Below are 12,268 nucleotides of genomic sequence, written 5' to 3' on the forward strand. Positions count from 1 at the left end.
TTTTAACTGAGGAAGCCACATAATGGAGTCCAGACCCTTCAGAATTGCAATAAGCTTGCTTCGAAATACTGAGCAGAAGTCTGGATTTCTTCTTTGAATCCTTATTTCTTGATCACAAAATCTAATATAAATGCCACTGCCAGAACTGTCATTAACAAGTTTACTGCTGTCTGTATACATGTAAACAGCATCTGTATGGACATTATTATTTCAAGAGCTGTTTCAAGTAGCATGGCAATTCCATCTATTTGCTAACAGAAAGGTTAACATGAAAGTAAATCCCATCAAGACCTTCAGAGGGGTCAATAATCTGAGGTAAGCTGTGATGTTCTATAGAACTGGCGATAAGGTGGTCAGAAACAACCTGTCCAAAGGGACTACCATGTTTGAGCCTCTGGTTATTGCTTCATGACCCTAGAAATTTCGAGGTACGATTCTGATTCTGGAGGCCAAGACTGGAAAGCTTACTGTAGTACTTCACTAAACATGCATATCTCCTAAGACTTAAAGGCTGCAGATTGGCTCTTTATAAAGCACAATATCTTTCGAGCATGAATTGCGAAGGCCAGTAGTAATCCTTGCAGCACTAAGCTGTACACATTCAAGTTTCTGTAGGTTTGAATCAGAGGCACAACAGAAGATAGGAAAGCCGTACTCTAAAATGAGTCGAATAAGGGAAACATAGGTGTTTCTGGAGGGTACTAGCATCGGCACCCCAATCATGGCTTGAGATGTACTTAAGGATATTAATGCGTTTCCTAGCTCTCAAAACAAGATCTTCCAAGTGACTATTACCCCAAATCTCGGGATCCAATATGAAGCCCAAATAACCTTGGGTGTTTCTCTACTTCCAAAGGCTGACTGTTCAACAGGATTCTTGATCGAAAATTATATACTTTTCTATTGGTTGTGAACAAACTCACCGTAGATTTTGAAGGGTTAAAACTTAATTTGGGGTCTACAGCAAAGCTCTAAATGTTAGAGCCAGACTCATACTCTCCCTCACCCTTCTTATATCAGAGCTGGAATTTCAAAGAACAATGTCATCTGCAAATAGTCCAATTTCACAGTTCTATTAGGAATGACTTTTTCAATTCCTGCAATAAAAAGCATAAACAAGCAGGGCTCAAGACTGAGCCTTGAGGAACACCTTGGCTTATTTTAAAACCATTTGAGATTGAACCTCACCCTAATTCGTCTATTTCTCAAAAAATCATAAATCCAAGGCTGTGCTCTACCACATATGCCGAACTTATTATATTATTTGGCAATGAGCCTCTGCATCCAAACTATGTCATAGGCCTTAGAAAGGTCGAGGAAGGCAGCTATAGTGAGATGTGTAGGTTTCTTGTTATGGGCATCTCTGACTATTTGGCTAAAATAAAGCACCTGGTCAATCGTGCTGTGTCCTTCTCTGAAACCATATTGCTCCTGGGAATCTGAATAAAAATCAAGTCTCTTTAAAATCATTTTCTCCATAATTTTACATGAGATAGAAGTCAAAGCAGTGGGTCTAAAACTCTCAGCAACTCATGTCCCTACCAGGTTTTCTAATAGGCACCACAACTGCCTTTTTCCAATCACGAGGAAGACGACCCAGTCTCCAGCAGTCATTCATGATGTCTAAAAGTCTCTGTTTTCCATATGGACCCAAATGAAATATCATTTGACCGTGAATACCATCTGGCCCAGGTGAAGAATTTAATTTCGAACCTGAGATCGCGATATCAAGCTCCTGAACTGAGAAGACTCTACTGAAAATAGCTGGGCCCACATGAGGATTACTACGACAGCCATGAATAACACTACTCACCATGGTCTTCACATACTTGTCGTTGTCAGTGAAATTCAGACTACTCATTAATTGGTAATGCTCCCTTAAAATGTTAGCAGCCTGTTCATCATTCTGAGCCAAGACTCCACTCCTAGAATAAATAGTATTGCACTTTTCAAATTGAGGCCGTTCTTTACTAATGCCCTTCACCAGCTTCCACAATTTACTGTTAGATGATCTTGAATCCAGACCAGCACAAAGTTCATTCCACTTAACTCTCTTGATCTGTGCATACATCTTTTTTAATTGTGCATTCACTCTATTTAGTTTGATTCTGTTAGTGTCACTATGGTCAAAATCCAGATCACTCAGTATTTGTGTTCTCTCCACAATCAGGGGCTGGAGAACAGGCATTTTACTGGTTAAGTAAGGCCTTTTCCTTTTGAATTTGTCCCTAGGAATGGACTGGCCAGCAACACTGTAAATGATCCACTTGAAGGACTGTCAGTCAGTCTCTAGTTTATCAGTAAGGGATTTTGCACACACTAAACTTTTGGTTTGTGTGTGTTAAATTCCATCATTTTAGTTTGATCAGTGAAAGCTTGCCAATCGACACGTTTGAAGTTCCAATGTCTATTACTGAACTTATAAACAGATTGCCTCATATTCAGTTCAAACAGAATTAGAAGATGATCACTTCCTATATTCTCAAGGACTCTCCAATTACAGGTGGGGCTAACTATGGTAACATCCACAGCTTCTTTAGAATTGTAGCTATAGGAGTAATGACCATGTTCAGCAAATCGTTTCCTCTAGAATTAATACCAGAAGAGCTCCACATATGATGTTTGGCATTATAATCGCCCAGACAAACAGTACTTGGTAGGAAAAGATTTTGCAGGTCAGTAGGTATTTTATTGAGATCAGGGTCTGATACATATTAAGTATATTAAGGTATTTACCTCTCTAGTTGATCCTTATAATCTGAATCTCTAGACTAGAATTATCAGTGATATTGTTACTAAAATTTATACTTTGATATTTGATGTCCCTGATGAGGAACGTTAAGCATTTACACAAGAGCTATTGACAGCAATCTATTAGTTAGAGCTGTAGGCAATTAAAAGAACTATTAAGAGATTGAAAATGTTTCATTTGTAAATTTCTCACACTTAATTTTTTAATACTTCTAGATGATACTGTTTTAATTTCGCTCAAAGAACACACAAGCAAAACTGAAGTTGCAGATAGTTCACAGAGCTTAAGATTTTTCACTTTCCTTCCAAATATTAAGCTTAGAATTAATAATCCATTAGAAGAAAGTTCCCCCCTTGGTGCACAGACATCAGTTGCTCTAGTATTAAAGCCGCACTGTTTATTGGTATGAAACAAAGTACATGATTTTAAAACAACATATTTCACATTTTATTTTCAATAAGTAAGATTATTTCCTTCCTTCAAAACTTGACGAATCATTTGTGATATTTCCATTTATTAATGATTTAGTTAGATCTGCTTGGTAATGACTTGAAAAATGATATTTGAGAAAAAAGAAAGGCATACTAGATTCATTAATGGTCTATTGAGCAGAAGGCCTATCATGAAATAGCAGAAATTCAGAGGAATTCAAGCAATATTGAGAAAGAAGAGAGGAATGACAGCCCTTATAGCAGAAGGCCTATTATGAAATAGTTTTAAATATTAAGCATGTATTGTCAAGTGTAGTAATACTTTAAGCAAATAATGTCTATGCAGCTGTAATATGAATCACACAATGTATCTCAATGCCCTTGTTTGGCCCTGTGAAACCATTATTTGTTGTTTCAATAACTACTGGACCCAGGCAGTTGGGTGAGAGTGAATTCCCAGAGGGTGCTTTGGTCTGTGAGACTTCCCTCCTAATGAATCCAGCACTTGGTTGGGCGCTCGGTGCGAGGCATTTGTGTGACACCACGTTCTGGCCAAACTCTAGATATAGGTGGACGTGGCGCTATACCAATTAACCTCAATGGTAGAAGCATGGTGCCCACGTCCTCCATCACATATTGCATATCGCATTATGAAATAGTAGAAACTCATAGGAAACCTAGCAATATTTCCAAGCATTAGTTCAGAAGATTCAGTTTTCAATTTTTGAAGTTAACTGCTGCCAGTTATGGAAATCGTGGTTTCTACTCACTGTGGATATCCCGGATAGTCATTGAAAGTAAAGAAAAGGGAAAATGGCCAGAAAAAAACATCAGCTTTTTAAAACAATTCATGTAAAATTGGAATTTTTCTCAAACAGTAAAAAGAATTGTAAATTTCTGCAGATCAGTCCTCTCAAATAATAATAATAATAAAAAAACTTATGCTTTAAATAGTACATAATAAACATGAATTACATCTTGTAAAGAAAGCAAATCATGCAGAAAGTGATCCGCCTTATATCTGATAAAATATTTTCAATTTAGCTTTTTTCAATCTCTTTTGTTGTGAGTTGTGTCATCCTTCATTTTAAAAACGTAATTATTTTGTTATCTCTTTTTCAGAAATGCAATTGCTCTTCAAAAATAAAATAGTTAAACTATCATTATGTGACTGGACATTATAATAAAAAATTATGTAATTATACATTTTTATTTCTATCTAATGTAACTCTAAGCTCTTCAGTTTTATTTTGAAGTATCAAAGATTAATGTTTACTATGAATAGCATATTATTATAAATTTCTTTTGTAAAATGAAGTTAATTTCTCCCAAGTTTATTCTTTAAAAACCTTGCCATTTTACCTCCTGCCAACCTAAATACACAGGAGAGGAAAGTAATGTTTTTGATCCAAAAATTTGATGTTGTCTTTTCAGTGAATGAGCACAAATTAGGATCCTCACAATATATTTTTACTATTTTAACTATTATGTCTCTCTCTGTCTGTATGTGTGTTACGATTTTTTCATCCATGATAACTCATGTCAAACTTCCAAAAATTTCTATTTTTCATTTTTTAAGTTTTTTGCATTCATATGAAGTGTTGATTAGATTTTGGATAAAATTGGACAAATCGAAGGGGTACCCTTAACAGTTTTAATGAAGAAATGCATTGTACTTTATTTGAAACCCATAGCAGTGTTTACTGAAAAACTATTTTAAAATATAACCCATAAAGTTTCCAGTTTTAATATTTAAGATTCATATCAATGAAACAACATATTAGATTTTGGCTAAAGTTGGTAAACCAGAAGTAATACTTTACTTGAAGCTCTGAACAGATTTTCATTAAAAAAATATATGCTGTAATCCCAAATGGATCACATTTGGCATTTAAAATTCATATATGCATATTAATGCACATAAAATCATGATTGAGAACAACATATTAGATTTTAACAATATATGATCAACCGGAAATGGTACTTTACTTGTAACTTGTAACAGATTTTCCTGGAAAAGTGTAGAATCACTATAATAAGAGTTTAGTCTAATGTATTGCAGCACATATTTAGCCTATTTCAATTATATATATATATATAGGCATGATATTTATTTTTATCAAGCTACAGAACAGAAGGAGTTTTATAATAACATTTTGTTTGCAGAACTTCTAAACCATTATAATGCGCTCTTGCAATGTTACCAAAAAATGCACCTGTTTTTCACTTGCACTGTTCATGATGATGAGATACAAAAATAAACAGTAAATTTGAAAGTGCCTATTACTTTTTTTTTTTTTTAACTGATTTCAGAATGTGCAGCAGTGACTATTCAGCTGTAGTTCCAAAAACTAGTGAACATCAGTTTGGCGGAACAGGTTAAGTAAAGTGACCATATATACCTAAATGTTGTGGGGATATATGTGCAGATCAAAATGAATTAAAATTTTTGATAGTATAGGAGAAATTTAACATAGAAGAAAACTAAATTACGGGATTTATATCGAAGTATTTATTTAAAATTTATTGTAAATTAATTTTCTTTAATTAGAATCCAGTTAAATTATATGTTATTCAACTGCTCATTACAATGGAATTTTTAATAAAAAGTAACAAAGGGAAAATTAAAAACTAGTTAAGTTATATATCATTCAATTGCCCAACCAGCTTTTATACCTGACTAATTACATGTAATAAAACATAGTCTGAAATTTTGTATTACAGACCTTTCTATCTTTTGGAACAGCAAATTAGATTTTGTTTGAAAAAACGATCAACCGCAGGTGATGCTTTACTTAAAGTTCATTGCTCATTTTAAAGTATGTAATTGGCAGAGATCATGTGCTAGCCACATCAGATTTATTTGGGGAGGTTAACTGGATTAGGGCATATTTCCTATATTTATTTATTTCATTTAGTTTACTATAATATATGAAAAAATTAAATTTGATACTTTCCTGATTATCTGCCCTCCACTCCCGAAAAGTCGCCAGTCATTTTTCTGCAGTTAAGACACAACACGAACCATTTTCAAAAATAGTGGCACACAAAAAATTACATAAAGCACACATGACAAAATTAAAAATACAAAAACATTTATAATGAAACATTTACCTTTTTTTTAGTTTGCTGTTCTTCTCATGTACACAGCAATCTTTTTTAGCTGTAAAAAACACCAGAGAATTGCTGAAATGTACAGCTTGACACACACACACACACACACACACACACACACACACTGTTGCTCTCTCCATGTACAGAACAGTCTGTTTTTGGTTAAAAAAATCATAGAATTTCACATTATACATGCTGTTGTTTCTCATGTACATGTCAGTCTGTTTTTACTTATGAAAACATCGAAGAATTGTACAAATTCATCATCTACAAACAAATTTTGATTGTTTATGAAATGCAGCTTCAAATTTTTGCATTCTCTACTGTTAGGAAAAAATGCCATTTTTCTGAAGAAATTCAGTGCTTTCTTTTTCATCAGCTGACAAATTTTACACTTCCATTACGATTTCTTTAAGTGCTGTCCCTGCAACAAAAACAGTTACTAATGCTCATCGTAAGTGCAATAAAAGCAAACACTAGTGACCACCACTCGTGTGCTGTGTACTCATGAATACCTGGGTTGCCATATAAATACATTTTGGCTACATATTGCATTGCTTTGTGAATAATTTTCAGGGGGTGTAGATAATCAGAAATTACCTTAAATCTATGCATTGCTCTTAATATTGCACTGTATTTTGTAATAAATATTAAAATTATTTATTTGCTTAGACATAATTTGATAACTAGGTCATTATGTTTAGTCAGGATAATAGTTTTGTATGATTGAAATCAAGAGTTGGGTTTCTGTCAGAACTGTGAAAAATGGATGCTACATGTATGTATTTATGTAATTCATTTAAGAATATCTTAACCATGGCTGTAAGTGAATGCAGTCTGTTGTTAATATTATTTTTTAAAATTCGACTCCATTTTCTTCATACACAATTTTGTTTTTATCTTATGTCATTTGAAAATGTACCTTTCCTTATTTTTGATTCTGCTCATCATTATTATTTTCCTTATTTTTGAACTGATTCTTTCATATTACATACCAAATACTTGACAAGCATTAAGAATTTCTACCTTCTGTATTGGCATAAAATCTTATTGTCAAGTTCCTTTCCAGTATTTTCATCAGAGAGATAATATATATTTATCATTTCTTCATTTAAGAAATATTTCTTCATTTAAAATGTAAAGAAATAGTGAAAGATTTATAGCCAGCAAAAAATTTGAATCAGGGATGCAAATTATATTTACAGAGTTGAATAAAAACAGTTTCTCAAATAATTGTTTGTGGTGATTGTATTTTAAGAGATTTAATACTTTTTTAAAATTAAAATATCCCCTCCTTTTTTGGTTAAATTATGTTCTTATTTAATTTATGTGATAGGTTAGTGGTGGCTTTGCTGTGGGTATGACTATTCTGGAATGTGTACGTAAAGAAGCTCAAGAAGAAGCATCATTACCAGATGACTTATTAAATGCTATGATCCCTGTGGGAACAGTTTCGTGAGTAATTCTGTTGCTTGGATATATATCTTGAAGATTCATTATGAAAAAATATTAATATTTTGCTTTTAATTGTATCAAAGTTTTGTAGTTTATCTTATTATGTATTTGTTGCTTGTATATGAAAAATTACAGTACAGCTAATTTAAATGCTGTATGAATAACATGTTGTCTGTTATTATTTAGAAGTTCAGAAGTGTTATGTTTGATTTCATTAAACATGAATAGATGAAATCTGTAGTAAGTAATAAATTACTAAATAATATTAAAACTATGGAAATTTTTTAAAAAATTCAAAAATTGATTTTTTAATGTACAAATTTTAAGTACTTTGCATTACGTTTTTTAAAGTTGAACTAACTGAAATTCATATGAAAAGTCATCAGTTCTCAAAATGTAGTCTGTGTAATCTATCTTATATGTTAGGATGTTATTTTTCTTTTTTTCTTTTCTTTTCTATCTTCTTTTTTTTTCTCTTTATTTTATGCTAGAAATCAACAGCTACTTTAATAAAATCAGCAGGAGGGAACAGTTGAAACTGTTGAGATTCAAATCCAAATGAATACTGCCAGTTTATGCTAAAAGAAAAGTAAAGTATCTAAAATAATAAAATTAAATTATCAAAGGGAAGGGGAAAAAATTGACTCATATTTAATTTTCTGCTACTGAGTTAAACTGTATTGCACTTTTATCTGCTGAAATAATGTACTAAACTGAAGTGAAATCCTTAATTTCACTTCAGTTTAGTACTTTATCTTCCTGTGCAGTAAAATACTCTAATATTTGATGGTCAAATTAAGCTGCTGCCATTTTTGTCATTCTAACTCTACTTAAAGTTTATAAATCTGAAGCCAAACATTTCATTATTCTTCAGGTATGTTTACCAGGTCTTATCAGATCTTCAATTTTATAATTATATACTGTGAAGCAAGTACAGACCAGAATTAGGATGGTATTGATTTTGTAGAAAATTCTATCTATTTTTAGGAAGTGGCAGAATAGTTTTGCTTTTAAAAGAATACCTTGCATTAAAATATTGCAGATCTGTTCAAGCATTCCCATTGTATCAAATAGAGTTTCCTAAAAGTACTGTTTCATGACGTGTATGATTTTTATAGATTTTCTGTAACTAGAAAGTACTGATGCTGCTTGCCACTATTATTAATTCTTTAAATTAATGTGGATTTTCTTAAAACTATTTTTTGAAAAATCATTTAAAGTGTATTTTTTTTAGTGGAGCTATTAGAATGCTAAGAAGAAAATCAAGTGCTGCAATCAAACTTCTATTAAAGTTTCCTAGCATTATAATTTAGTATTCCATAATTCGTTGTTTACAATTAGCATTAATGTAAAATTCGTAAAATTTATTAATAAGAAGAATCATTTTGAAATATTTTTTAATAAATTTTTATGCTTTTTATCACCAGTATTAAAAAGTAAGAAAAAATTACAGGTAATCATCTGCTTGGGTTTTTCTCAAATACATTGTTGGCCATTAAAATTGCTACACCATGAAGACAGCATGCAACAAATGTCAAATTACTGGTACTATATGCTGTAACTGTAATGGCCAAATTACAGGTACAATAAAAGGTTATCCATCATTCAACTAACCAGAAAGCTCAAATTAACGGGATATTTAAAGATTTTAGAAAAAAATTTTCCGTAGAAAAATTTAGTACGTGAGAGATTTGTAACAACATTATAGAGCTCGTAATGCTATTAACATGTTTTTGTTGTTTCCAAATAGCGTAATTTTGCACCAATAATGGATAAACACGACATCCCATCACAATCATAAGAAGTTCATGTTGGTTTAAGTGTAAATTGAATTAATACAGTACAAATTCCTTAATCTGGACTCGTCGAGATTTCGGCGATTCCGGATTAGAGGTTTTTCCGGATTATAGATCATCAATTTAAATCTGGTAAGATGGCATGCAGAAATTATACAATTAAAAATAGGAAGCCATCATGTATGAAATAAAGAACAATTATGATCTAAAGTGTATCAAAAAAATTTTTTTAAAAAAGCTTAATCTTTATTTGTTTACTTTATTAAACATTTCTTTCAGTGTAAGTTGTTTAAGTTGCTTCATTTTTTGTGCTAATACTTTCTTTTTAATTCTATAAACATACATAATTTCTTGTTCGGTTACAAAGTTCCACTGTTCAAGTCCTGTAATTGCTGTGTCGAGAATACCGACTAACTTGTCAATCGAAATTTTTTCATTTTCAATAAAATCTCTGTCACTTTCTTCAGTATCGGAAGAAGTATTTTCTGGGTCTAGAACTATACTACAGATTTTGCCGTCCGTTAATTGATTGATGATTGGGGCATTGTCGTCACAATGAAAAACTTCTGTTATATCATCTTCATTTATTACCCCTTCCCACATTTCTTTACAAAATCCAGTAACTGGAAAATTTCACCTTTAGTTTGCAATGTCCGAAAACCTTCAAATCCACGGCTATCATCTTCATCATCCTCACCATGAAATATAGTAGCTGGCCATAAGTTATGCCAAGCATTTTATAACATATCTGGAGACACATCCTCCCACGATCTTGCGATGCTCCACACAGCAGATTTTATGCTAAAAAATTTCAAAATGTTTTGAATAGTCTTGCCATTTCAAAGAAATTTAACATAGATTTAAAAAATGCTACTTTATATTTGCATTTCAGCACGTGCACTATTCCCATATCCATAGGCTGAATGATAGACCTACACTTTGGAGGGAAGAACAATACGGATACATTATCTTTTTACTAAAACTTTTAAGTGAAGTATGTGCCAAACAGTTGTCAACAATTAGGACTATTTTTGAGTCATCAGGTAAACCAACCGAATTCAAATGTTGCCGAGCCTCGGGTATAAAATGATTTTCAAACCAACCATTCATCAACGCTTGTGTCATCCATGCTTTTTTATTTGCGCGATATATAATGGAGAAAATCCTTACTCCTTTAAATGCTCAAGGTCGTGCATGTTTTCCGATTACAAAAAGGTGCACTTGTATGTTCCTGCACCATTTGCGCATGCTAAAATTGTTAGTCTCACTTTGGAATCTTTGACACCAGTTGGAGACTTTTCTGTAGAGGTTGCCAAGGTATTTTGTGGTACATATTGCCAGAAAAGACCAGTTTCTTCAGCATTGTAAATTTGTTCTGGAGATAATTGTTCACTAGTAATGAGTTCAATGAATTCATCTGCAAATTGCTCAGCAGCTTCAGCATCAGCTGAAGTTTTCAACTGAAATTTTTAATTGTCTTATACCATGGTGATTTTTAAATTTGGTTAACCAACCTGTTGAATATGTGCACACAGTGTTTAAGTTCATTTCTTCATGAAATATTTCGGATTGAGCCATTAGCATTGGACCCGTCAATGGCAGTCTCGCTGCGAGTCTGTCTGACCTGTTCAATCATCACTTTGTAATGATTGTCACTTTTAGCACAATAAACCCTTTTTCTGTTATTCATTGCAGGTGGGGTGTCGCAATCAACAAAAAATTCAAAAAGTTCCTTTTTCTTTTTTCTAATGTCATATACAATTGACTTTCCAATGCCATACTGCTCGCATAATTTTGAGACGGATATGCCTTTATCCATTTTTTTCAGCAATTCCACTTTATGTTTGATGGACATCGAAACATGCTTTCACTTTGTAGATCCTTTGACAGCTCCAGAATTGGAAACTCTTTTTGACATAATGGAAAGTTCAAGCTGAATTTTTATAAAATTGCAGTCTGCAAAAAATAATAAGTCGGATCCAATTAGAAGATTAAGGAACAGTGCAATCTGCAACATTAACCGAAATGCCTTAAAATCAGTAAAGATAATTTTAGTCTAGCTTATACCGTCCATTATACATTAAACGTGCATGCGTAAACCATACAAAAAAAAAAAAAAAAAAAAAAAAAAAAAAAAACAGAGTCTGTGGCTTTGAGGTCTGGATTATAGATCATTCCGGATAATGGACATTTGGATTAGGGACTTTGTACAGTACTTAAATATTTATAAATTATTTTAAAATACATTAATTAACCTATGAAAGAGAGCCAAAAACCTTTTGCCTAGCATCATGATCATGTTACAAAAAGAGCATTCAGTTAACAGGCAGTTCTATACATTACATGAAGTTTATGAGCAGGAAATATTTTGTTCAACTTAATTTTTAGACAAGGAAATGTTTTTTGTTTTTAAAATTAGCCTATAGTGCATATGAACCAAAAGGAGAATACCTTATAAATATACATACTGTGGTTTAAAATTTAGTCTAAATATGCTATGCTTAGGTTTTAGAGATATCACAGTGAGAGTTATTGTAATTAAATGCAAGGAGAGGTAGGTACTAAATTAGCAGCATGATCAATAGCACATTCTGCTTTGAAAATAACTAGAATGGAGTAAGATAGCAAAATGTAACATCTTTATTTAATAAAATAATTTAAGTATAAAGAACGTAATATAAATCAAAGGATGCTTAAAAATGCTATACTTAAAATCATAG

The 12,268-nt window shown here is 32.2% G+C and overlaps 1 protein-coding gene across 3 annotated transcripts in view; it reads left to right on the forward strand.

Moving 5' to 3' along the window:
* The window catches only part of LOC118201042 (uncharacterized), a 100,365-nt gene that overhangs the window by 55,868 nt on the left and 32,229 nt on the right, over positions 1 to 12,268 (forward strand). For all 3 annotated transcript variants that reach the window (XR_004760187.2, XM_035373061.2, XM_035373060.2), the window contains exon 5: positions 7,634 to 7,752. Coding sequence is in view for 2 of the 3 variants with exons in the window: in XM_035373061.2 (XP_035228952.1) it covers positions 7,634 to 7,752 (119 nt within the window). In the remaining variant the exon portion in view is untranslated. The remainder of the gene's footprint in view (positions 1 to 7,633; positions 7,753 to 12,268) is intronic.

The sequence above is a fragment of the Stegodyphus dumicola genome, chromosome 8, assembly GCF_044657685.1.
Source record: "Stegodyphus dumicola isolate Sdum_Otavi_A_Nest chromosome 8, ASM4465768v1".
NCBI classification, from domain to species: Eukaryota; Metazoa; Arthropoda; class Arachnida; order Araneae; family Eresidae; genus Stegodyphus; species Stegodyphus dumicola.